Source organism: Acomys minous (genome assembly GCF_964271855.1).
Source record: "Acomys minous genome assembly, chromosome: 13".
Classification (NCBI taxonomy): domain Eukaryota; kingdom Metazoa; phylum Chordata; class Mammalia; order Rodentia; family Muridae; genus Acomys; species Acomys minous.
In genome coordinates, this window is record NC_140495.1 from 6223108 (window position 1) to 6250639 (window position 27532).

The following is a 27532-nucleotide window of genomic DNA, read 5'->3' on the forward strand; positions in this document are numbered from 1 at the left end:
AATGACCGGGACATTAAGAACCTTTGAGGTAGGAGGCTCAAGCCCCAAGTACCACTTCGAAAAGCCAGGCGGTGGACAACCCAGGCCACCTCTTGGGGACGCATGCGTAGCCACGCCCCTCCTGGGGACCATTCCATGAGAAACCCGCCCACTCTAGAGTAGGATCTTGGGAGTCAGGCGCAGGCGTAGAGCTCAACGGAAGTAGGGAACCAGGGTAAGGGGGCGTGGCCTGTTCGGAGGTCGCGCTCCCGCTCTCCTCTTGCGGGAAAAGCGGCGGCGGGCGGCTGCGCGCGCAACCCAGCTCAGGCTCCTCCCCTCTCCGCCCCAGAGCCGGCGAGTGGCTCGCTTCTTCTCCGCCCTCCGAGATGGCGCTGGACCCCGCAGGTACTGGGGTCGACGTGGTTGCAAGGTCCTGGGCGCGGGTCTCGGCCCCGGCGCCGCCTGGGGTCAGGTGCTCCGGGGATGCGCGGCTTCCGCGGTTAGCGCCTCACTCAGCCGGGCTGCTGGGCTTCCTCCCTCCGTGACAGGCCATCCATCTGCCGCTCCCGGAGCTCTGGTTGCTCAGTGAGGGGCGTTGGGTTCGTTGTGTCAACTTCCATTATCTCTTCAATCTCTTCACTGTCTATTTTTTACCCCCTCCGTTGGGGCACGGGTTCCTTTTCAACAGTATCGGGTGTAGATACTGTTGCCCCCCAGAAAAATGTAAAGTTTCATGCCGTTTGACATTTTTTTTTTTGTTTCCGGTAGTTTTTTATGCCTCCTGCTCCCAAGTTCATCCTTGTAGCCCACTCACTGTAACGAAGGTTCCATGACTGACCGGCTCGGAGTCATTCTCTTGGAAAGGCTAGCCAGACATCTTGCGTGTCATTTGAAGCTTGTGTGGTTCCACTTAGGTTTGTAGTGGAGCTCAGTCCCTCAGGAAGTTTTACAGAAGCGCACTTAACAGCACTTCACTTGCTCTAAGTAGTGGTGAAGACGTAGAGAGGGAAAGGTAACGAGTCTGCTCTGTTTTATGGACAGAAAAATTCAAGGCATTGGTAGGTCTGAGACTTTCAAACCTTTGGAGATTCTGAAATGAAACGTCACGCGTGGCCCTTCAAATAGAACGAAACTAGCATACAAATAACTCCACACTTTATTATCAAACTAAATGTATCCGGCTGTCTCCAAGTAGTATTTGCGTGGTTGGTTTATTTTCATCTCCATTTTCACCAAGTAGGAAACAGGTTCAGGGGGATAGTTGCTGCTTGTAGTTCCTCCTGCTAGCTCTTGACACTCTGGGGTCTTCATGTCTATCAGATTTTAATTCCCACGACAGTTTTGCATAGCACTCACCACTGTCTGAAGCGAGCCTCTGCCACCTACCACAGCACCCTGCTCACTTGCCACGTAGTGCAGTAGACCACAACCTCTAAGTGTATCTGCCTATATCACAAGCCGACCATAACCCGAGGAATAAAGCAGTTGTGGGACACCACGGAATCCTATCAGTTGGAGGCAAAGTAGCTGGATAGAGCTCCAGGGCAGTTAGCAAGCAGTAGGCACAAGTTTTGAAGCAACAGTGGAAACAGTGATATAATTAAACATCCCACGAGTTATGTTTAGTTTGAGGGTGGCTACCTTGATTGGAAGGCAGGAGGTAGTAATGAAGGGTGGGGAAGGAAAGTTCAGGCAAAGTTCATATGATCTTGGTATTTCATGACCTTGAAAACAATTTCACACAGTTAGGAATGGGGAGACTCCTCAGGTTAAAGCCGCAGTTCTCAACCTTCCTCATTCTGGGACCCTTTAATACAGTTCCTCATATTGGGGTGACCCCCCCACCATAAAGTTTTTTTTTTCTTCATTGCTACTTCAGAACTGCAATTTTGCTACTGTTATGAATCGTAATAAATATGTTTCTGGAGATAGATGTTGGCCAAAGGGGTTGTGAACCACAATTTGAGAACAACTGGGTTAAAAGCTTTCTTAAGTCTTTATTTAGACAGATGAGAAAATGTAAGAAACCCGAAACACTTCATACTTGCTGTCACCAGCTTCTTAACCTTCAAGTTATTCTTAATCCACTCAGAATTTGTAGTGTGCTCAAGGCTACGTAGCTATTGTCTGATAGGGCCAAGTTTTGTTAGAAACCAAGTGATTTCCTTCCTAACTTAGGCTATTAGCCATGCCTTTATTTTAGTACTTTTTGGCTAAATAAAGTTGTTGGAGCTCGGTATACATGATGCATTGTTCCATAACCTAGGCAACAGTAACATATAAGACAAACTAGGAACCCCTTCCCCCAATATATCCTCTCTCCCTGTTTGCGCGCGCACACACACACACACACACACACACACACACACACACACACACACACATTTAGAGACTAGTGCACATGAAGAAAGTAGATTGTGAAGGAAGAGCTACTTTTTCTAACTTAGAGCTTTTATGGAGAAGTGCTATTTGCTTTAAAATGTCAAGGATGAGAGTAAGCTATCAGGAAAAGAGCTGGGGAGGGACAATGGTAGGCGTTCAAAGTGGCAAATGCTTGAAAAAAAAATATTCAGCTGACCGAGGGGCAGAGTACAGAGGAAAGCCATAAGCAAAAAGATCGGGAAGGTAGGTTTGAGGTGAACACCTAGCTGGTTTAGGGCCTTGAATTCTATGACGAAGTCATTTAAGTCCCCTCCCCGCCCCCTACTTTGATTTTCCTCAAATTCTGAACCCAACAGTGAAATGCAGAGAGCATCCTGATTCTTGTGTGTCTTTTCATTTTAACTTTTCGTTTCATAGAGCTGATAGCACACTCTTTGAAGGTTGATCAGCCACATAATGCTCATTATTTCCTGCTGTAATTTGTGGAAAAGATTAGAGAAAGGACAAAATACCAAGTAAAGCGGCTGTGAGAGAGACTGAACTTTCAAAACACACTGATGCCTGCCTGAGCTGCACTCTTAGATCCTCTGATGTTTAAATATTTGTTAAGCTTTCACATGTAAACAGAGTGGAGGAAAACAGTTGTTCTGCATGTTCCCAGTTTTGTTTTATTTTGTTTTTCCAGTCTAGTCCTGTTCTTATAGCAAATTCTTACACCCTTCAGTCATAAAGGGGACCTTTGATCTCCATAATCTTGCAAGAGTTTGTAGCACAGATCATTCTCCTATACTAGGATTTAATTATATATTATTTCAAGTTGTGTAGTTCTTTGCAAACTTGTAATATTTTCTATAAACAGTCCATATTAGATTAAAAGATTTTTTAAAACATATAAGCCATGATCAGCTATAAAAGCAAACATTAAAATTCATGCTTGTTAAGTACAGCTTTCCAAAAGATAAAATTATGATTCATGCAAAAAAATGGATGTGTTGAAGATTTTCTTCAACTCATTAATTAGTGAAGAAACAAGTAAGTTATAAAAATTAGTCCAAAAACATCTGAGAAACTAGACCTGTAGACAGTTTTATAGGCTATGGCCATAGATAGAACTTTAATTTACATCAGGCCCTCTTTGGGGCTAACATTTTAAAAATTCAGTTTTATTTCTACTTGATAAGAGTTTTATATGTAGTCCCTACCTCTAACAAGGTATAAAATACCCAATAATTAAAAGTATCAGTAAATCACCCACTTAAACCTTTGCCTTTTCTGGTCATGTTCCGATGGCAACCACAGGCACTTGGGCTCCCTCTGAAGTCTGGCTTTTTGCTTTCTGTGTTACCCAGGAATGATCCTGCCATCCTCCTTTTCTCTCTTACCTCCTTTTTACCCAGGCCACGGGTTCCCCTCCCTGTCAGTGCAGGTCCCTACTTGGCTTTTACTTTTGCAAGATGGGACAGTGGGTGTCTGTGTGTGTCTGTGTTCTTGTGCGGCTGCCCTTACATTGCTGTTTTTTCCCAGAAATCTGGGAAGTGGGTAGACTGGGACTGTGAGAAGGCTTGGGTGGAACGTGAGGTGAGGAGCTTAACGTTCCGCGGGTGGGTGTGTAAAGTGTATCTCTGAAGAAGGTTGCAATGACAGCTGCCGAAATGCTTGTTCCACTCTGCTTCCTTTTCTTGCTGTAAGTGGCTCCTATTGGAGTATGGGCAGATAACGCTAGAGGTGCTTGTACTTAGTACTAGCACTTACATTTACTGGAAAATGTTACTTTTTATTAAGTTAGATGTTTAGGTGCTTGTACTTAGTACTAGCACTTACATTTACTGGAAAATATTACTTTTTATTAAGTTAGATGTTTAAGCGTATTTGAAGCATCTTCCCCTCCCCCTGTGTGATTAGTTATGTGAAGTGTTACTCACTGGCTGGAAAATTACCATTTTGTCATTGCTTTTTTGTTTGTTTGTTTGTTTTGTTTTATTTTTCAAGACAGGCTTCTGTACTTGCTTTGTAGACCAGGCTGGCTTTGAACTCTGCCTCCCTGAGTGCTAGGATTAAAGGCGTGTGCCACCATGCCCTACTTGTTGCTTGTTTCTGATGCAGGGTCTTAATGTATTTTAGTCTAGCCTTTAATTGACGACGTAGCTAAGCTTCTGCTCCTCTGCTTCTTCCAGATCTGGTCGTGTTGTTTTTGGAATATTTCCTGTTTTCTTCACACAAGAGACCCATGGTTTATCTTGTACTGATTCCTAGAATTTGTTATTTCTTTGAGCAGCCTGTTCTTTTTTTTTTTTTTTTTTTTTTTTAACTTGGTGATAATGGGAAAGAAGGTCACGAGGTGTGGGTTCCATGTGGGTGGGTTAGATCAGTGCTTCATTGGTGTGATTCTGCTAGACAGGGAAGTAGAAGAGAAACAGGAAAGGGATAGAAGAAATGGGAGAGTGTGGTTTCCAGGAAGGTTAGCCTCAGTCTGATCTTTTCCTGTCCTGGTGTGGAGGCAAGGGAGCTGGGTTTAGGTACCATTTTGCAGTTGCTTGTTAGCACAGAAGTTAAAAGGAAGGCAGCAGCGAGGAGAACTAGAGGGTTTCCTGCTCATGGACAGCCCTAGGAAGATTGCAGAGGGGTGAATACACCAACATTTTCTTTTATGTGAGACATACCAGCTCCATCCTAAAACTAATTTGTCTGAAACTATCAGGAATCATAATTTGCATAGTAATGGTCAGATATGCAGGGGTATTTACATAACTACTCTATTTTATGTTTCATCTTGTAGTCAAAAACTTTGAATAACAATTAGCCTAAGATGTACCTAGAATTGGCCATGCTGCTGCTGCTGCTGTTAGTAATAATAATAATTAATAATAATAATATGGAATCTATAGATGTAATGTGTTTAAAATAGTTGGAGATAAAGGAAAGCTTGATGTATAAAGTAAAGCTTATTCACATAGTTAACAGTAGCTATTTTTCATTTATGACTGGAAAGGCCCAGACATTAGGAGAATGTTTATCACGAAGGCACCTGTGTCATGCTGGACCATGGAATCATCACCAAATTTGGAAGATGAGGGACTGATTTCTTGTTTTAGGTGTTGTCATCAGCTATAGGTGGCATCATAGGAGGTTCCAGGATGAGAGGGAGAAGGGAAGGTAGACCAGATGTTTACTAAGGGGACTTTTATGATTCTGAATATTCCTCATCAGTTGCAAGGGGTTCTTGACTCAGCACAGACAGTTCAGAGCAAAACCTATGTTATTTTTCATTAAACTAAATTAGCACCATTATTTAATTGCATATTTGTGGAAATATATGTTTATAGATGCCAAAAAGGTGAGAAATAATAGCCAGGACTTAATATAAGTGAACCTAATAAAATTGTACTTAGATTAGAACACTGATACACAAATGAAATTTCTAGCCCAAAAGGCTGTGTTAGATCATTACATTAAAAGAATAAGATTGCTGGGAAACTTGTAAAGAACGCTTTTTTCCCCCTAATAATGTGAACTGTTACTGGGAGTATTTACAGATCAAATTAAGTACGATTAATTGAGAACATGGTCTTTCAAACGTTTGTTCTGCAGACTAAGGAAGTTTACTCTGTGTTCCTCATTCTGTATGCAGTCTCTAACATGGTAAGAGGTGCCTAGTTAGTGTTTGTTAACAGAATAGATAGTCCTGACTTTAGAAATTTGAAGTTTTCTTATACATTATTTAAGGGGCTTTCTTGCATATTTACTGTATGCTATGTTGTGAGTTAGAGGGTAGCTAAAAAAAAGCAACTATAGTCTCTTGCCTCAATAAACATAATCATGCATCTTGGTGACCAGCTGCGTGTTAGGTTAATCTGGGGGCACTTTTAATACTTCTCCACTTCTGAAATAACTGTCAGGATGGAGCCCAAGGATCAGAAAAAAACTGCCTTCTGTGGTGGCTTTTAGGTTCAGCCAGGGTAAGAACTTAGAGTGTACCACAGTCTTTGAGTTGGCTCAGGAAAGTACCATGGCCTGGCTGACTCACAGGCTGCGTGGGTAGCTTCAACAATAGGCATGATGTATCTTGTCTTTCTGGAGGCTGGGTGACCCAAGATGCCATTTGATCTTGATATTGGTCAGGATCTTCTGCCTTGCTGATAGTTCTTTATAGAGCTTCATACGGGGGAAGGGAAGGGCTCTGCATCGTTTATAAAGCCAGCCCTAACCCCGATGGTCACACTTAACCCTAGTCACCGTCTAAGAGCCCCGTCTCTAGGTGTAGGAGCACTTGGAGAGTAAAGAGCAGGGCTCCCTCACCTGGAAAGATGACACAATGTGATGTGTTCTACAGTCACATCAGCTAGAGGAAGCGGGAGCGTCTTGGGGTGTTACGGTCAAGAAGGACCTTGAGTGGTGTTTTAGATTTAAATAATTTAACTTCTATAGTGAAAAATAAGAGAAAGCAAGACAGAAGCTTGCGGTGCACTTTGTGCTTACCAGTGCATTGCTGGGTAATGGTAAAGGATTGCCTTCAGTTAGATGTTTTCATACCTGCTTCTGTGTGTGTGTGTGTGTGTGTGTGTGTGTGTGTGGTGTGTGATTTAGAGAGATACCTGTAAAACTATCCTCCCACTCCCTCTTTCCAGCTGCAAAAAACTGTTGTGCTCTTGCATACTATATAAACATAAAATGTTTGGCTCTTAAAAAAAATTTTTTTTTTTTGAAAATAGGGCAATATAACTCAGAGTGGCTCAATGAAGGTTCACAGTTAGGTTGGAATTAACATGTTGATGGGACTTGGAAATTCCCAACAGATGGTTGAGAATGTGAGTAGAGGGCAAGGAGGTGAGCACTGGGGCCTGATTATCAGCACCAGCACCTTAAAGACAGCCCTGGTGATGGCTCGGCAGGAGACACACCAATGGAAGTGCGCAGACACTGCCATGGTCCCATGTGCAAAGATTACTCAAAAACTTGTAAAGATTCCATATAAAAGGGAAAGAAAGAAATTGATCCTGTGGATTGCCTTGAAGGAATCAGATCAGTCAATCACTATGTCAGCCTTAACACTTTTTTTTTTTTTAAATATTCTTACCATTGTTCAGGATGTTTTGAAACATTTAAAGTTTGCTTCAGGATTCTTAAAAGTTAATTTTAATGTCACCATTTTGAAAAGTTTTGGTTCTGAAGGTGACTGTCAGTCAGCCAGTTTAACCAGAGGTAAATCTGATATAGGTTGTAGGTGATTATCTGGGGAATGCTGTGTGCCTCTCCTCTCACTCACCCCCCCCCCCCAAAAAAAAGAGTTAACAAACTTATGATGGGTCCAGTTATGCTGGAGCCTGCATCTGAAAGCCACACCAGGAGAGATATGATGTGAGCAGAGCCTGGACTTGTAAAACAAGCAAATAACCCCTCAGGGCTTCCCCGCCCCCATTACAAGAGCACTACATGCTCTTCGCAGAAATCATATGGAAACTTACGAATTAAACAAGAAAACCAGAGGAGACGTGGGCAGAGACACTGAGAAGCATTCCGAGTTGGGAGTAGTCTACCGTTTCCCAGACGCGTTTGTGAGAAGCAGCAAGTCATGTGGCAGTGTAGTGTTAAACAGGCCACAGCTGCCTCTGTCCAGCGTTTCCTTCTGTTCCCTACAGCTCCGTGTCCTTCTCACCGGAAGCCACTAGGAAGTTATACTTGTAGGCAAAGCGAGTCTTAAAGGTCTTTTTGGAAGCAGATAAAACTTGTGAATTCCTTTAAGGGTTCATGGTTTCGGTGAGGATTGCAGTGCATCTCTAATTTCAGTACATCTTATTCCATAAGCCAGTTTCCCGCTGAGGTACACTTAGGTTCATGGTCCTTTGTAGCCTCATTGTGTTAAAGCAGTGCTGGGAAAAGGAAACTTCACACCTGGCAGTCTGTGGATCTGAGGTCTGAGAAACAGGTGCTCCTGGGAAACTGAGTGAGCTGTGAGGGCAGTGTGAAAGCCCACGGAGACGTCAGATGGAGGGTGTTGTTGTGGGAGACCCAGAAGCTAAGCAGAGAGAAACAGCTACCTCACTGATCATTTCCATGCTTTGTAGAAGCTTGAGCTTAGAACAGACTTGTTGCTAACCTGCCTTCTATATTTCCTCACTTTGAATGTTTGCTTTTTATTGCCTCTGTTTTTTAGTTAATTGACAAATTGTTTCTCCTGCTATTCTTTGCTTTTTAAAGATGTTCTTCTGTAGGAATCAGAATTCTATTTGACTTTCTGATTAAAAAAAAAAAAGAAGAAGCAGAAGAAAAAGCAAAAGCAAACCTAGAACTGTGATGTTTTCAATTTTGCCTCCTCCCAAAAGAAACCTTGTTGTCTAACGGTTGTTTCCAGGCTTTTTTGTAACTACAGACACTTACTTAATTTTACTTGCTAGATCCTTAAATAGTGCCCTGCCCCCTGTGCGTGATGCTATCATGGAAGACTGGGGACTGGATCACATGATCCTGAGGTGGCCACTTCATGGGTGAGCCTGCCCTTCAGCCTCTGCAGAGTGGCAATACAGTACAGAGAGGGCAGCAAGGAGAAGTCTGTCCTGTTAAAGTCCCCTTGTGTTATCTGCTCAGGCGCAGCTTGAGAGGATGACGCTGTAAGGACTGCTCCTGCTTGCTGCCTTGATTTTCCCAGTTTAAGCCTTTTTCCAAGGCCTTTCATCACTTTGCACTTTTTAAAAAAAGCATAAGAATGTAATTTGAGCATCCTGGCAAGATAGCGAACATCCATATTTTTATGGGTGGAGGGAACTAGTCTGCACTTGGTGAGGAAGCTGAGCTCACCTGCTGGGGCCCTTGTCTGTCAGTTCCTTAGGTACCAGTCCATGGGGATCCCAAAGATAGGAAGTGTTGTCTCATTAAACACTTAGCAGAGCTGAGTGGATCTCTGAGTTCAAGACCAACCTGGTAGCATGCTCTGTGGAGTGAGTTCTAGGATAGCCAGGGCTATACAGAGGGGAAAAACAACTCCAAACCAAATGGAAAAAACAAAATAAAAAAACCAAAGTCACTCAGATTATTGCAGGCATTTTTCTGGTTTTCCTCTAGAATAAACAGCGGCATGGCAATGCCTCCGGACACAAGTAGGAGTAACTTGTAAGGTTTATTTATTTATTAATTATTATTATTTTTAAATGCGGCATTACTCCAAAAACTAAGTTAGGAGGCTGGAGCGATGGCTCAGCAGTTATGAGCTCTTGGAGAGGGCCCACATGCAGTTTCTAGAACTCACGTGATGGTTCACGGTTGTCTACTGATAATTCCAGTTCTAGGGGCTCTAATGCTCTCTGCTGGCCTTTGTGTCTGTCAGCCATGCATACGGCACACAAACATACACACATGCATGCACGCATACACACATGCAAAACACTGAACTACATGAAATTAAATAAAATCTTTGATAAAATAATGTTAGTTAAATTAGAATATTTTTTAGCTGGGCATGGTGGCACACACCTGGAATCCCAGTATTCAGGGAGTGAGAGGCAGGTAGATCTTTGAGAGTTCAAGGCTAACTGGGTCTACAAAGCAAGTCCATGTCAGCCAGGGCTACTTACAGAGAAACCCTGTCTTGAAGGAAAAGAAAAAGTAGAATATTCCCATTCCCTGGTTTTTCATGTGCTGTATCCTTTCCTAGGAAAGATTCTGCAATACTCTGATTTACTTCAGTGTTGTCTTGTGGATTCCTAGCAAGCACTGCTGTCAGCAGCCTTATAATCTAGTACTACCATATTGCAGGAACACATGAGCCCCCAAACAAAACCAGAGCTAACAAATGCAGCCGGTGGAGAAGGTGAAAATTGACTTTCAGGTGATGATAGAATGTTGAGAAGTTGGAGCTTTGGAAATTTTCCTAGTGTTGTTATCCTGTTTCGTGTTTTAGTATAAATTTATATGGCACTGCCGTAGCAAGCTATACATTTGATAGTTTTTGCAGGCTCTTATACAAATGCATAAGTTAGGCACATGATATTGACACCAGAAGGCAAGTTTCTAATTTTATAACATCTGTAGTATTGAGGATAGTTTTATACTACATACAAAATTATAACTAATAATTGATATGATGGCTTATATACTATCACATGAGAACATTTTTAGAGTTTATGCATTTAAAACTATCTTAAATTTTAAACTTAAAATTAATTGTTTGGGAATTTCCTTCATGAATATAGTGTAATTACATCATCGCTACTCCCTTTGTTTCCTTCTCCACCTCTACTGTCCCCCATACCAATCTAGAACTTACAGCCCCTTCTCATTATTATTGTTACACATACACTCTCACACACACAAACCTGTGACCCATAAACTGCTACTGAATCCATGCGTATATATATTTAATATACATATGTATATGTATACATATATATATACATATGTATGTATGTACGTATGTGCATGTGTTTAGGCTTCACCACTGACAATTGTGTAATCAAAAATGGATTCTCCTTTGCTCAGCAGCTGTCTAGGAGTAGGGCTTTGTGAAATTTCCTTCCGTCTGTGTTTACACGTCAGCCTGTGTGGTCCTTGCAGGTCTTATGCAGTCAGCCATATTGTTGAGAGTTCATGGGAGCCACATTCCTGTCGTGTTCAGAAGCCGTCGTCCTGTAGCAGGCCTCCTGGTCCTCTGGCTCTTGTCATCCTTCCACCCTCTTCTTCATGCTCCCTGCGGCGTCGGTGTATGTGGAGAGTTCTGGTGGACTCGATAGGCAGTGGGCGTGTGTTCTCTGCATTGTGACCTGTTGCCCATCTCTCTAGTGGTCTCTATCTGCTGCAAAAAGAAACTTCCTTGCTGGAGTGGTTGTGGGGAGAGCAAGTATGGATAACAGGATTATTTCCTGACACAACATTCATTGAAAACTTGAAGTGCTGTCCATGCAGTACTACAATTGTTTCTTTGCTCCATGAACTTTTAGAAGAATGATGAGACGGAACCATAAACCAGTACAATTTCCACTGACCCTTCACCCAGTTCTCCCTAATGATAGCTATGTAATCCCAGTCCATGCTGTCTCAGCAGGTGATAGTCCCTTAAAGGACCAACTTTGATATTGGAGGGGAGACCAAAATCTCATTCTTTCATAAAATCACAGTATGAGAAAAAGCTCCCTTCAGGGAGAAAGTAAAACAAACAGGAAAGGCATCAACACGCTACTGTCATTCCTTATGGAAAAGCTGGGGGTTGACACTGTCGCCATGCTGTTGGTGCTTAGCCAAACCACCTGTTCCTTTTGTTTCTGTCTGTAGCTGCATGTGTAAAGAGTAAAGCGAACGTGGTCACAATCAGAAGCAGATCTGTTAGCTATAGACAGCGCCCCTTGTGCCTCTCAGTGGCTGGCTTCCCCTCAGTTCAGCTTGGTCTCTGTTCGTTTCCTGTGATGCCCTTGGACGCTCCAAATTGTTGCCTGTCAGAGGTCACCTTGTTTTATTGCTGAGTAATATTCTGTGGTCTGAAGAGCTGTTGCATGTCCACTCACCTGTTGAAGGAGCTTCATGTAATATATTATACATATGAATTGTGTGCAGGTGTTCACAAGGATGTGAATTTGCAACTTTCTGGAGTAAATGCACAAGACTCTGCTGAGTTTTGGTAAGGGTGTGTTTGGCTTTATGAGGAAGTAACCTCTCATGGTCCAGAGTGGAAGCACAGGAAGTGCCTACCAGCAGCATCGAAGACAATGCATTTGTTCTGTGTCCTTGTCTGCTTCTTTGCATTTAAATTGTATCCATTTTAATGTGCTTTTATTACTATTTCCTTGTCCCTTTAATGTGAGGTTTTCTAAACTAATAACATTGAGTGTCTCTTCATCTGCTTTTTTCCATTTGTGTATCTTCCTTGGTATAATGTCTGCTCAGGTCTTTTGCCCATTTATAATTGGATTTGTTTTTTAGTAGTTAAAATTGTTACCACAGTGTGTTTGTGTCTGTGTATGCACGTGCATGATGTGTGTGTGTGAGAGAGTAGGTAAGTTAATATGGATGGCAAGGAGGGCAGAAGGCAACTTTTGTCGTCAATTCTCCGTCCCTCCCTCCCCCTCCCTCCCTCCCTCCATCCCTCTCTCTCCCTCCCCCTTTACTTTTCCTTGGGCTCCAGGGTGGAGCTCATGGTGCCAGGCTGTGCAGCAAGCACCTTTACCCACTGAGGTATTTGCCAGCCCTTGTATTGTTGTTTTCTTACTGCTGAGCTTAAAGGCTTTTCATATATTTTCAATAGAAGTCCTTTGTCAGATGAGATTTGTAAGAATGGTTTCTGTCTATAGCTCGTCTTTTATCTTACTGTTCATTTATTTTGACAGTGCTGGGAATGGGACACAAGGTCTTGCACATAATGGACAAGTCTCTCTGAGCCACACTCCAGTCCACCTTCCATTTGACCTTGGTCACTGGTTACTGTGACTGAGCACTCTGGACTGGTTCCCAGGTCAGAAGAGCTGTTGGTGGGACTGTGGACGACAGCCTTCCTGCTCACACTGTCCCAGGTCATAGGGATCCTAGACCCCAGGTGCACCTGCAGCCCCTAAGCCTCGAGCCCTTCTTAATGGTGCTTTCAGAGAACAGAGGTTTGAAAGTTTCATGAAGTCTAATGCATTGATTTCCCCCCTTCATTGCATATAGGCTTGTATATATAAGCCAGTTCTGCCTGAGCCTGGATCCTGATGACTTTTTTCTGTGATTGCTTCTAGAAGTTTTTATTGTTACTTTATCTTGAAACTGTAGAGTCACATGAAGTTACCAAAAATACCATGTAGACTCTCATATATCTTTGTGACAGATTTTTGTAGGGATGACATATAATTGTGAGATGATTTTAAAACCACAAAATTGAACCTAACTCAGGATCTTGAACGTGTTAGGCAGACACTCTCCGTGTGAGCTGTGGCCCGAGGCAGTTAGTATTTGTGCTCTCACTTTTGTGAGGACGGTGCTCCGTGCCCCTCTCTGAATATGATACTAGCCGTAGGCTCTGCTCTGTTCTGCTTCTTGTTTTGTTTATTTAGATACTTTTCGTTGAGTTAAATAAATTTACTTTTATCAGTGTTATTGTCTTACTTTGCTTAGTGAATGTAGGTTTGATTTTTGTCTTGTGCTTTAACTGAATCAATTGATATATAGCTTTATTTTTAGGTTACTAATAGGACGGGTTATACATATTTACTGTATTTTAAACTGTTGTGCCAACCTTGTGTTGCTGAGATAAACCCAACTTATTTGTGTGGTTTTCCTTTTCTGTATTGCTGGGTTTAATTCACTGGTATTTTCTAGAGGCTATGTACATCTGTGTTCTGATATATAATGTGTATGTGTGTGTGTCTGTAAGTCCTACTTTTTTTGTAGTGTATAGATTATAATGTGTGTATAATTTGTCAAGGTCTATCATCCATATTTTATCATTCAAGTGGAGTGTAAATAGCTAGTTTTTTCTAAAGTGTGTGAGTGTGTGTGTGTGTGTGTGTGTGTGTGTGTGTGTGTGTTTGTGTAGGTGCACAGAAGCTGAAGGACAACCTTAGTTGTCATCTGGAGGAATACTGTTCACCTCCTGAGACCTCATCTCTCCCGTTGGCCACCTTGGCCACCCTGGCGCCCAGCTCTGGGATTACAAGTACATGTCACTGTGGCTGGCAGGTCATGTGATTCGAGGGGTAGGATCTGGTGCCCGCACAGTAAGCACATTACTAAATAAACTATACCCTATATCCTGCTCCTCCCGCCCCCTTTTTGAGAGAGAATCACTTGTAACCCAGGCTGGCTTATTTTTTTATGTGTGTAGATATTTTGCCTCTAAGTATGTCTGTGTACCATGTGTGTGCCCGGTGCCTACAGAGGCCAGAGGAGGGCATCAGATCCCCTGGAACTGGAGTTACAGATGGTTGTGAGCTGTCATGTGGGGGCTGGGAACAGAGCCACAGGCCTCTGCAAGAGCAGCCAGTGCTCTTAACCACTGAGCGTTTCTCCAGCCCAGTGTAGACATTTGGCGGGGGGGGGGGGGGGGGGCGGCTTTCTTTCTTTCTTTCTCTCTTTCTTTCTTTCTTTCTTTCTTCCTTCCTTCCTTCCTTCCTTCCTTCCTTTATTAAAGATTTATTTATTTATTATTTATACTATTCTGCCCACATGTGAGCCATCAGGCCAGAAGAGGGCACCAGATCTCATTATATATGGTTATGAGCCACCAAGTGGTTGCTAGGAATTGAACTCAGGACCTTTGGAAGAGCAGCAGGGTTTCTCTGTGTAGCGCTTGTTGTCCTGGACTCACTCTGTTGTCCTCGAACTCACAGAGATCCTCCTGCCTCTGCCTCCCCAGTGCTGGGATTAAAGGTGTGCACCATCACGTCCGGCCAGTATAGATATCTTAATCACCACCAAAATTGCTTTTTATGATCTGTTTGTTTTTAAGAATACCTCTTCATGAATGGAGAGTGCTAGTAGTTTTACTTCTGTTTAAAAGTATTTTTATTTTCGTAAATATTATTTATTTATTTATTATGTATACAGTGCTCTGCCTGCATGTACGCTGGAATGCCAGAAGAGAACATTAGATCACATTATAGATGGCTGTGAGTCACCATGTGGTTGCTGGACTCAGGACCTCTGGAAGAGCAGTCAGTGCTCTTAACCTCTGAGCCATCTCTCCAGCTTTAGCAGTTTACTACACTTAGTCTTTCTGTTGCTTCTCTGTTGTCATTGTTCTGAATTTTCTTTCAGAGTCTCTTATCCTGAGTACCTTTTCAAATTGTATAACTTCTCTTGACTCATCCCCTGGATCTGTTTCCTGTGCTGTCTTGATTTGAATTTTGCATATTGGTTTGCGTCTGTCGATCACGCTAATTCTTTTAATAAGCCTAGTAGCTTTCTTGTAAAGAGTTTCTGATTTTCTGTAGAATTATTTTATCTTTGGTAGCTGTAATTGTACTTCTTTCTTTCCACGCTGGCTTTGTGTACCCCCCCCCCACCCCCTCCTCCTCCCCCACCCCATGGAAGGTCTAGGGCGATGCTTAGGTGGAGGATGAGAGTCCCCATCTTTACCTTAACTCCTTTCAGGGCAAGATTGAACGCTGGGGGTGCTGGGTAAGTGTGGGCCTTTCTCCTTAGTTAGATGTTGTTTGTCATGATGACAGTTACTTTCTATTCTTACTTTATTGAGATCTTTAATTCTATATGGATATTGTATTTTTGCCAGGTAACTTCTCAATGTCTATTGCGATTACAATGTCTTCTCCTAGGTTATTTTTCACATGAACTTCATTTGCTGATATATATACATACATACATACATACATGCATGCATGCATATATATATATACATATATATATATATATTTTTTTTTTTTTTGGTACCATTCAGTAACCTTCAATCCTGCAGTAGATACTACTTGGTTATAAAGTATTGTTGTTTATGTTTGTTTGTTTTAACATATTGTTATATTCAGTTTCCTTATTGTTAAGAATTTTGCATCTGTGTTGATCAGAGGGGCAGTAGAGTGCTGTGTGTGTTTCTTGTAACTTTGGAGGAAGAATTTGTATGGAACTTAGTAGTTTCTAAAATGTTCAGTCAGGGGAGAAGCTATTTGGACTGAGAATCTTTTTAAATTATAAATTTAGTTTCTTCAGTAAATACAAGATTATACTGGATATCTGTTCTGTTATGAGTGAGATTTGATTTTGAGTTTCAAGACATTTTCCATTTAATTTTAATTGTCAAATTTACAGTTCCAGATTTGTGAGTGACCTTTAATTCTCTAAAAATTTGTATTTTTCATGTTTTGGGTGTTGGTTGCCTGGTGTGTGTATTCTTTATAAATATATATCAGTTTATAGATGCCTGCACCCAAAAGCTATTGACATGATACCAGAAAGTGTTGATGGGCTCCAAATCTTGTTAGAGAGTTCCTGAGAATGTCCTGGGCTTTCAGGGGTTAAATACCTTTCTTTTACTCTGTTGTCTGACAGCAGCAGGTTAGTAACCTGTGGGTTCTGCTCAGGCCTGAGGCAGCCTCTGCTTGCGGGTACCAGCCACACTGGCATCGGTTTCCTGGGTACCCATGGGAGTCAGACCTCAGCGCCCTTATGTCTTTCAGCTTCCTTGTGGTTTTATAAGGAAACCACTCCTTTGCTTTCCAGGGCTCCAAGTATTTAGGAAGCATGCGAGTTGTGATTATAATTGTTCAGTTTGCAGTTTCAGCCCATGGATGGTGTGTTTAAAGGGTGTAGACATCTTAGCTAATTTCACAGGCTCCTGCAGTTTTGTTTTTTTCTGTGCTAGTTACTTATTAGGCTACTTGTACTCAGGTGTGGCATGCTTCTCCTGTATCTTTTAATTTTGTGTCTTTTTATTTGTCCCAGCATCTCAATATCTGTGAAAATCAAAATGTTTATTTACAAATTACATTAATAAGAAATGAAATTCAGATTTTAAACTTGTGCCAGTCTGAGTAGAATCCATTGTCGGTGAAGTGTTGCAGTAAAATTTGCAGAGATTTTTAGAAAGATGTTGCTTGTGACCCTCTGTTTTTCATTTATATAAACAAACTTAGAATGTTTTATAGTAATTAAAGTAACCACAACTTTAGGGGTAAAAGAACTATTTAAAACAAATCTGTTTAGGCTTTATTTTAAATAAAGTAGAATGTTAATATCATCTTCCTATCTCGTTATTGACTTTACCATAAAATCTCTTTTTTCCAGAGCAGCATCTCAGACATGTTGAAAAAGATGTTCTGATCCCAAAGATAATGAGAGAAAAGGCCAAGGAAAGGTGTTCTGAACAAGTTGAAGGTAAGATTCATATATTCATACAAAGATCAAACTCATTTGTAATAATACGATGTGAATTTAATCCTTATCCTCAGAGTCAAGTAGAATGAATTAATATGTATGAGTTGCTTCTCACTTGCACTGAAACACCAGCATCCCAGCCTTCAGCCTTCCCCTCAGCCTTCAGCTCATTTACAATTTAAAGCACCCTCCAATTTAGGAGCCGGCCCCCTCTTCCTGAAAGTGCAAGTTTGTAGAGAAGACTTGATGTGAGTGTTCTGGAGAAACCAGCTCATCTGGTCATTTTGAGAGAGAGGGAAGAAACATGAAATCTAACGTGGGCTGCAGCACCTGCCAGCCTGTCGTAATGTGTGCACACACAGACTTACACTCAGTGATGGTTTTCCTTACTGTCACCCTCACTGAATTACGAGGAGTCTTGCTTGAATTTGCAGTGTGTCAGGGCTTGCTTTATGTGTGAGCTCTGCTTTGTCCTGTGCATGTAGTGGCACCAATACACACATGTCCTTGAACATATTTTTCACAGTACCGTTTCTGTGTGTTAATTTTACAAACACTGTTGATTGACGTGTAACATCCTGGTAAAAGCACAAAGTGATAGTGGTCACTGAAAAAAAGGGGCCATTGTAGGTCTGTAGCTGCTAGAAGAGTAGGTGGGGACATTACGGTAGAACCGTCTATAACATAACCTACCTCTTGGAATGTCCATCAAAAAACAAAACAAAAACAGTAAAAATTTGCTCCTGGTGCTGGGGAGGTGGCTCAGTGGTTAAGAGCATTGGCTGCTCTTACGGCCGACCTAGGGTGTTCCAGCACTCACATGGCTGCTCACAGTCATCCGTAACTCCATTCCAGGACATCTGGTACCCTCTTTTGTCTCACTGGGCATCAGAAATGCATGCTGTGCACAGATGTACATATAGACACAACACTCATGATACATAAAATAAAGATAAAATCAGCCGGTGTGATGGCACATGCCTGTAATCCTGGCACTTGGGAGGCAGAGGCAGGTGAGTCTCTGTGAGTTTGAGGACAGCCTGGTCTACAAAGCAAGTCCAAGACAGCCAAGGCTACACAGAGAAACCTTGTCTTGGAAAAAACAAACAAACAAAAAACAAAACAAAAGAGATAAACAAATTCTTATTTTTTTATTATTTTGTCTGAGTTAGGCCATTTTTCCGTCCCCCCCCCCCCCCGACTGCCTTTACCCATAGTCACTTATGTCCAAGCAGAACAGTAAGTTTAGTGAGAGGACTGTGTCAGATCACTGCAGATTTCTTTCTGGGGAATCAGCCTGTGTCAACTCTAGTTTTATGACTGTCAATAAAGTTAGCATGCTAGGGACTTTTTCTCCTTCTCCTTCAAGCCTTGAGTTCACTTCTGTAATGCCATGGTGGCAATAAGACAGGGACAGTCCCTGTGAACGCATTGTGCTCCTGCATTGAGTGATTTGTATGACTATTTTATTTGAAATCTTCTATCAATTAGTAACTTAAAAGTCATTCTGTGGTATTGCTCTTGCTTTTACTGGAAATTAGTTGTTTAATCAGGGCACCTTCCTTCAGCTCTCCCACCCCAGGTGTCAGGAGAAATTAGCCCATTGGCACCTGCAGGGTTCAGGGCACATCTGGCATTGGCAGGTGTCACACTAATAATCTCAAGAGGCAGTTTTCCATTTGCCTCATGGGACTTTTCAAAACACATCCTCATTCAGGCGAGCAGAGGGGGATCTTGAATAAAGTTATTGGAGTAAAGCTTTGCACTACTAGAGAAATTTGTTACGAGAATCACCAGTCCAGAGTGGCAAATCCTGCCTTTTTTCCTGATTTGTAACCCTCTATTCTGATCCTTGAGTGCAAGAAACCTGGCTAAGTGTTGGAACAAGATCCTGATGCCAATGCAGAAAAGCCGTGTGAACTTTGGTTTCAGACTGAACTTTTAGAGAGTGAAACTGTTTTGGTTTCTGAGATGAAGGAGTAGACTGTGAACTATCTGCTTTATAATGACTACATTATAATGTGGAAAATAATGCAGTTTCAAGTTTTGTCAGAAATTGAGTTATTAATAACATGTTAAGATTTTGGTTTTTACATTTTTTTCAATATTTTGACTAGTAAAAGCATCTTAGTTGGTGGCTGGAGAGGTGCCTCAGGGATAAAGGCATTTGTTACCAAATCTGAGGACCTGATATTCATCTCCAGGTCCCATAGATTGTCCTCCGACCCGCTCACCTCCACCCTACACACACACCTTAACACTTACGCCTGCACACACACAAACCATTCATATACATAATAAATAAGTAAATAAATATAAAAATATCATAGATGTTTTTAAAAGCATCATAGAATTTGAGATTCATTTAGTTATTTTAGTGATTTTCCATTATTAGAAAGAATGCTATAATTGATTTCAGAATATTTGAGTATTGACTTTTTTTAATAGCGTTCCCAAATAGTGTTTAGAATGTAATGTTGTCTTATGGATATATGATACTCCTGAGTCTCCATTTTTCCCTGTGGCAGGAATGCACACTACTGTTAGTCTCACTGCTGGGGCTGTGCTGAGGCAGAGCAGTAAGTCACAGTTTGGAGGCAGGACATTACCCTTTAAGTACTGTTTACAGTCTGCTTTATTAACTGTAGGAGTTCACTTAGGAGCATTAGGTGTGCTAACTGTATGGCTCCTGGATAAAGATATTGGAATTTTAACAAGTGATCTGACTTTCTGCTAAACACCTGAAACATTGCTACATAAGAAAGCTTTTCTGTTTTAATTTTCCCCCCATGTCCTTTGAAGCCAGCTGGTTGTCAGAACCGGGTCAGCTGAAAGCACTCAGTGAGAGAGAGGTGCCTTGTCACAGTCACGAGCAGCAGCTATGGACAGCTTCACTTCCTGTTAACAGGGAGCGTTTAACTAAGAGCTGGCTGTTGGATCTCTGGACTTGATCTAATTTGCTAGCATTAATTAGTTTCTTTTGAGCCCAGACACTTGGTACTCACAGCTATAGATTTGGAGGGCTAATTAGGGCAGAGAATTGAACAGAATGGGGTAAGGCATTAACCTTTACCCATTACCAGCTGGGCCACTGATAACGACCAGAGCCCACATGGCCCTGTTGCTGTGAAGAGTACCCTAATGGGTATCAGTGTCGGCCGGCTGCTGTGCTCTCACTAGTGCTCTCCAGTATGGGTTTTAACCAGCTTCTACAGCACCTTTGTTGTCTATGCTCGCCTTATTAGGTTTTACTTTACCCTGATTTATTCTAAGTTGCACATTTCATCTGAGGTTTAGGGCAATAAAAGTACCTTTAAGCCATAGGTAACATTTAAAATGCTTCACTATTGCATTTCCAAGTAATACAATTTAACTTTAATATGCAGTCATTTGATTCTGATTCTGTACACCTCTTAAATGCTGAGATCAAGGATGTGTGTCACCATGCCTGTCTGTAAACTGTTTGTAAGCTGGACGTGATGGTGCATGCCTGTAATCCCAGGACTTGGGAGACAGAAGCTGGCGTGGCCAGAGTTTGAGACTAACTTATGCTGTAGAGTGAAACCCTGACTCTGTGTGTGTGTGTGTGTGTCTGACTTCTGTGAGGAGGGCCTGTCACTCTTCCACAAATGGTTCTAGGAGCTGCTAACTGCGATTAAGGAGTCGGATAAATTCCTTATTGTTTCTTGGCTTTTCCAGGATAGTTGACATTTGATACAAATTTACTGTGTTGCAGCATGATGTTTGTTTTAAAAATAATAAGACTTTCATTTTTACTACCGGGATTAGAAAATACTTTGTTCTCTGGAGTGGCCTAAGATGTTCTCTAGCTGAGCCGTAGGTCTTCTTTACCTTGTCCTAGCCTGAGTTTGTGTGGTAGTCTCCTTGATGTTTTGGCCAGGAAGTAGATGTTCACTCTAAAGGAGTAAACACAGAGCACCAAGCATCGTGTCCTGTTGGTGTGCACCAAGCATCGTGTCCCATTGGTGTGCACCAAGCAGCGTGTCCTGTTGGTGTGCATGCAACAGTACAGAACTGACAGCAAGTAGGGAAAAGCTCAAAAATGTCTGTCTTCTGCTGTCACCCACATGCAGCGGAAACACATGCCAAACTCTGGTAGTATATAAGCAGACAAAAAAAAAAAAAAAAAAGAAAGAAAGAAAGAAAGAAAGGAAGAAAGAAAGAAAGAAAGGACGATACAAGTAGGAGGTGTGCAGGGAGAGAGCAACCAGGAAAGCATTGAAACAAGACTGTGTGTGATTAACCGACTCTTCCCAGCTGCGCTGAAGCCGCCCACACTTTTTCTTTTACTTGTGGTTTGATCTGTGCCATATGCCATACCATGCTTTTGCCATTTCCATCAGTTTGTCCATCTTAACTGACCCTGAGTGGAGATGTAACAGACCTTCAGACTGGCTTGGATGTCCTGAGAGGGCCAAATGTCAAATCACCAGTAAAATGAATATCTTTTTGTATATGACAGTGAATTTAAGACTTACAGATAGATGCAGAGTCCTGCTGGTGCTCGTGGCCCTTACACTGGAGAGGGTTGGGGTCCCTGTGACCACCCCTGACTCAGTGATCTGCTGTAAGGACTCAGCATATAGCCATGGTCATGAAGATTATGTACAATTTCCAAGAATCTCTCTGAAGAGCCACTTAGCATGATCCTGGCTTTGCCAGTATGAGATTGGCACACTAGAGGTTAGGTGCTGTCCACCAGGGAAGCTTACTAAAGACTCCATCCAAAGAATGCTTACTGGGAGTTGGCTCTGTGGGCAGCTGCTGCCTAGCAGGTGCCATGATTTCAGATTCTCAGAAGGAAAGTGGTTCAACACAGACCATAGTGTTTGCACAGACAACTTGAGCTCATAGTGGTGGGAACATTCCCCAAGTCTAGGCTCTCAGATGCTAGTTAAGAGCCAGCCTTGACAGCGAACTCCTCCAGGGACGCTGCAGTGTCAGGCAGGTGTGCTGTTACCTCTGTTCTGTGAATGGATGTAGTAAAAGTTAATTACCATCAATCTTGCCTTGCTTATGAGACCTAATGTTATACAACTCAATTTTTATAATAACCAAAAAGAGGTAATGGTAATCATTGTTCATCGATCTAGTCCTTGCATTTGTAAACTCAAGCTTCCAGTGTCAGTCTTATGGCTTACTGTGATTGCCATATTTAATTAGACATAGCTATTCTTGCATAATGTGGTTTCAGAAGTAAATGATACCTTTTAATATTTGAATGAGAATATTAACAAGGGAGTTTCCTCCAAGCAGCTGAATTCAATCTTTTGTTTACTTGTTTGTATTTGTGTTTATACGGTGTATACATGTATATGTTTATATGAAGGAGTTTGTACATTGATGTGTGCAGATTTGTGCCTATGTGTGCATATGGAAACCAGAAATGGAGGTAGCTTCCACCTTGTTTCCTGATATATAATCTCTCACTGAATCTGGGCCTCACCAATTGGGTAAGGCTGGCTGGTTCCAAGTACCAGTGGCCCCCCAGTTTTGCCTTCCCAGGATTAATGGCATGTGGGAGCATACCCTGGCCTTTTAATGTGGGTGCTGGGTATCCGAACTCAGGGCTTGATGCTTGTACAGCAAGTTATTTACTGACTGTGTTGCCTCTCAGCCATGAACACAATATTCCAAACAAATGATGTGTGCAGCTAATCCTTGAAGATGAATATCAGTGTGGAAAGTCAACATTTGAACTCAGCAGCAAAGACATGCATATCTTAAGGCTTAGCAGCATTGTTAAAGTGAGTAAACATTGCTATAAAATATGGTATCGGTGTTATGCCCCTAGTTCATTAACAAGTTGTTATTATCCTGGTATTCCTAAACATCAACTTTTAATTATTTTCTTGTAATAGACTTAAATCCTTTTATCTTATGAGAAATTAATCCAAAATTAGTTATAGTCTTTAAACAGTACTGTGCCCTTGTATTTAAAATCTGTTAAAGATCACACTTTGCTTAAGCTACCTACTGATCTCCTGCAGTGATTGCATCTTTCCCAGGGAACCAGAGCCCAGTACTTGTAAAGTTTGTATTTTGACTGAAATATAATATAGTAGAAATCTTGTCTATCTGTTTGAAAATGATAAAGAGACTATTTGGTTTTTATAAAACTCTAGAATGTGTTGACTAGAATAAACAGAACCACTTAAAAATCACCCTTTTGTATGGTTCTTAACCCATAGTGCCTAACATGAATAGGAGTTCCTTACTGTTAATTGTGTTATCCCTACAGGAAAGGTGTGTGAAGAGGGGTTGTCTCCTTTGTACAAGCTGATCTTGAATAGAAAGTTACAGATTGCAGTTGCAGCCCAATATCTCTTTCTAGATTATTTTTGTGGTTTTTTTTTTTTAGGGAGTGGGAAGAGGGAGTTTCATGAATTATAGAACAAATCTCAGTCACACAGATGAGCGGCTCCTGCTGTGTGCCCGTAGCCTCAGCACTTGGGCTGTTGAGAGGATTGTTGAATGCAAAGCCTTTGTCTTGAGATTTCAGGCCCAGCCTGAGCTATGTACTGAGATCCTGGTCCCAAAACACAATAAGTTTTCTTATGTAGAGTTTACTTTTTGTGTTGAAAAATGAAACCTTGTTACTTTCCTTAATTATGTCCTACATGGTCAAATTATGTATATATCTTGATGATTTAGGACTGTGAATGTCTCAGTGTAGTCACAGTTGAGTGGAGTAGACGTCACCAGAAGCCTGAAGTCCTGCTTCCTTCATCACTAGCAGGAACAGAAAAGAGGGCAGCCAAACAGGGAGGTGGAGCTCCTTAGTGAACTGGCCAGGGGGCTGGAGTAACGAGCACCAGGTGGACAACAGCAACGAAAGAGCATGGGGTCTTGATAGAACAGTTTGAAGAGCCAGGGGCTAGGGTTGGTGTAACTGCAGCCCCTGGAAAGTGTGTGTGTGTGTGTGTGTGTGTGTGTGTGTGTGTGTGTGTGTCTGTAGTACAATACATTGTCTGCTTGAATCAATCAATCAAACAAACAAAAAACTAAAGAGCTCAAAATCTTCCTATGCCATACCTTTCACAATGAAATGGTCCAGTGCACATAGGCATAGAGAAGCCGGAGACATTCTCAGGTGCACTCAGTGAAGGCGGGTAACTTCAACAGAACTTGGATGTTGAATTAGCAGACAAGCAGCTGTTATAATGAAGAATATAAAAGAAAACATTCTTGCAACAAATAAAATAGGGACTTTTAATCAGAAAATGTAAAACAGTAAAAAAAAAAATGGGCATGCTAGAAACTGAAAAAATATCTCATGTAAAAAACTCAGAATGGAAATTACAGGAAACATGAGCCTAAAGATCTGTAGAAATATTTAATCTAAAAAAGAAAAACAGATAGTAAAATGTGATTTAAGAAATGAAGGAACCTTAGGACGGGTAGTACATAAGATAAGGCCAAGCCCGTGTAGCCCGAGTGGCACATCTGCTCCTCTGGCTGTAGCTGAGAGCTCTGAACCCTAACCCAGCTTACCTCCACCCGGGACAGAGCAGAAGGCCAAGGCAGGAGCACATAGCAGGAATCCCTCACAGCTACAAATTGCAAGTAGCCTAGGGAGTTGGCTAATTGTAGTGCTCTCTTATAGTTGGCTGCTGCTTAGCAGGGCACTGCTGATCTGCACAGCAGCAGAGATGACATCAGAACCGTCTGGCTGAGCGAAATGTAAAGAAAAACATCAGAATGCTCCCTTTATAAACGGCGTGGTCCAGCACAGGCAGGGTTCACATGCAGGACTACTGTAAACAGGATGGGGGAGGGGAGGTTCTGATGGAAGGGAACATTGAAGGATCTTGCTTTTCGACTTCAGTGCTGTCTTGTCGGTGATTGGTACTGAACAGGCTGTGTCTCACCAACTAGCGTTTACATTTAAGATTTGTTCGTTTCCTTGAACATTAGTGCTATCTAGTTAAAACATGAAAAAGTGTTTAATCACACATGGTGACATTTTTGTGGATAGAAAAGCATGTAATGAGTAATGTTGGCAAAGCTTTGAGAAACATGTTTACACTGTAAAGAACTGTCAGTACAGCATTATGAAAAAAGTTAAGGTAAAAATAAAAACTCACAAATGTGCTCATTCCCTGACCTAGTAGTTTGTTTGTTTTTTTAATAGAATTTTATCTTTCCTGGTAATGTGTCATAAAATATTCATAAAGATCTAACATGGCATCGTGTATAAGATTATATATCGTGTATGACAGGCTTTTGCCTGTTGCATACTTAGGGGTAGGAATTTTGTATACAGTGAGTGCATGTTAAGTCTCATTGGTTGGTGAGACCAGTGGTAACAATAAGTTGTCATTCAGGAACTGACATACGGCGACACTGATGGTGAAGTCTGCTCTGCTGCTGTCTCTGTATGAAGCTCTGTGGCTCATGGATTCTTCATGCCACACGCCTGCAGTGGTGATCACACGGCTCATGAAGCCAAAGACGTGTAGACTAGTCATGAAAAGCATTTCCTAACCACAGTTTCATCAATTTTTTTTAAATTTAAGAGTTCAAGAAGGGTTTAGTAAAATAACTAATAATGAACATTATTATATACCCAGCTGTATGTATACTATAAATGTCCAGTTAAATATGGCCTAAAGAGATTTAATCCTTATTCTCCTGTAGTGTGCAAAAGATAGTACACAGTGTGGCAAGAGATGCTTACCAAATAAATACTTATAGTTATGATAAATGCTATGAATAATAATGCCATGAGGAGACAGTGAGACAGTAGTTACTTCTTAGTCTGTATTATCAGTACTGATAATACTGATGTTCTGGAATCTTCTCTTCCAGAAGTGTTTTTTTTTTAATTGGAAAAAAGTATTAAGGACTGAATAGATAAGTAAACATTTCTTTAGAAATTAAAAAATCATAATGTTGCTTTTAATTCACAGAATTTGACAAACAAGGTGTGTGTGTGTGTGTGTGTGTGTGTGTGTGTGTGTGTGTGTGTGTATGCGTGCACGTGTGTACTTGTTTAGGTATGCATGCATCTGGAGGTAAGGTGATGTTGAGTGTCCCTCAATTATTCCCCTAATTTTTTGACCTAGAGTTCACTGATTTGGCCAGCGAACCCCAGGATCTACGTCCCCTTTTACATGGGTGCTGAGGATTAAATTCAGGTCTTCATCCTTGCGGCACTTTTTGTACTGAGCCAACTCATCAGTTCCCCCAAACTAACTTTAATAGCATTAAAAAAAAACATTTCTTGAATTACCTACCAGTTTTTGACTATAATGGGAAATGCCATGAAAGTAAAATAAACATGAAATTGGCTTTTGACTATGTTGAGGTCAGGTGGATAAGACAGAAGTTAGATACCTCACTAGCTCTATACCACATGAAACAACTCACCATAGAACACTCAGGGAAGTAAAGCCAGAGCAACTCTGGATAGTCAGGGTCCGAATAGAAGCATTGCCTACAAGTATTTCTAGTGGTTTGGGTAAGTATAGGGAAACTGGAAAAAAAACATTCCAGACTGCAGATTCTGGGCTCTGCAAAGGCAGCCGTGGGCGTGCTTTCTCTAGGTGCCATCAAGCCTGAGCTAAGCGCAGCAGTGAACTGTGAGAAAGGTTACAGGTGAAGGCCGAGCGAAAGGCTGACTTCAGAGCACTGTTAAAAAAAGAAGAAGTTGGATTAGTAGAAACCAAGAACATCTGGAATCTCTTTTTTCTTCCTTTATTCAGTCTTCTGTTATTTATTTGTTTGTTTGTTTTTCTTTAAATACAAATGGAACTGATTTTAAAGACATGGTCTTGCTATGTAGCCCGGGAAGCCTTGAACCACAGTCCTCATGATCCAGCTTTCCAAGTGCTTAGTCTACAGTCATGCACCACCAAGCTAGACTTGAGGAATAAACTGAGTAGAAGATTAATTTTACAGCAGAATACAGGATGTTTATAACGTTTCCTTAAATTTAGGCACAGTGCATTCCTTTAAAGCTAGGTTTTGTTGATTAGTAGTGTGAGGCAGTGGTTTTTGTTTGTCAGGCCTGTGTTTCATTTCTCAGATGAAAAGTGTTGCACTGATGCGTGTAGATGCTTTAGCTACAAGGTAACGTTGACTGTGATGTGGTCTGTAAATGCAGCTTTTGTTCACCTGTTGTAATTGTCATCTCAGAGGCTTACTTAAGCCTCCATCTGGTATCCTAGGCCTAGTCCTGGAAGTGGCTAGCCTCCGTACAATCTAATCTAGGCCTAGACTGTTTTCAGCCTCTGAGATTTACTGTTGAATAAGCTCACTCTTTCTAGCTCTTTTTGAAGTTGGCCTGACTGGTTCAACTCAGCTGTTCTGGCTCAGGCTCCTCTCTGAGCTGACTGATTCAAATAGGCTTCTCTCAGCTTCTGAC

At 41.6% G+C, this 27532-nt stretch overlaps 1 protein-coding gene across 1 annotated transcript in view; it reads left to right on the forward strand.

Moving 5' to 3' along the window:
* The first annotated feature begins 226 nt into the window (after positions 1–226).
* The window catches only part of CMC1 (C-X9-C motif containing 1), a 64308-nt gene continuing 37002 nt past the window's right edge, over positions 227–27532 (forward strand). Inside the window, exons 1-2 of the mRNA XM_084754934.1 lie at positions 227–384; positions 17053–17142. Coding sequence (XP_084611060.1) covers positions 366–384; positions 17053–17142 — 109 coding nt within the window. The 5' untranslated portion in view covers positions 227–365. The remainder of the gene's footprint in view (positions 385–17052; positions 17143–27532) is intronic.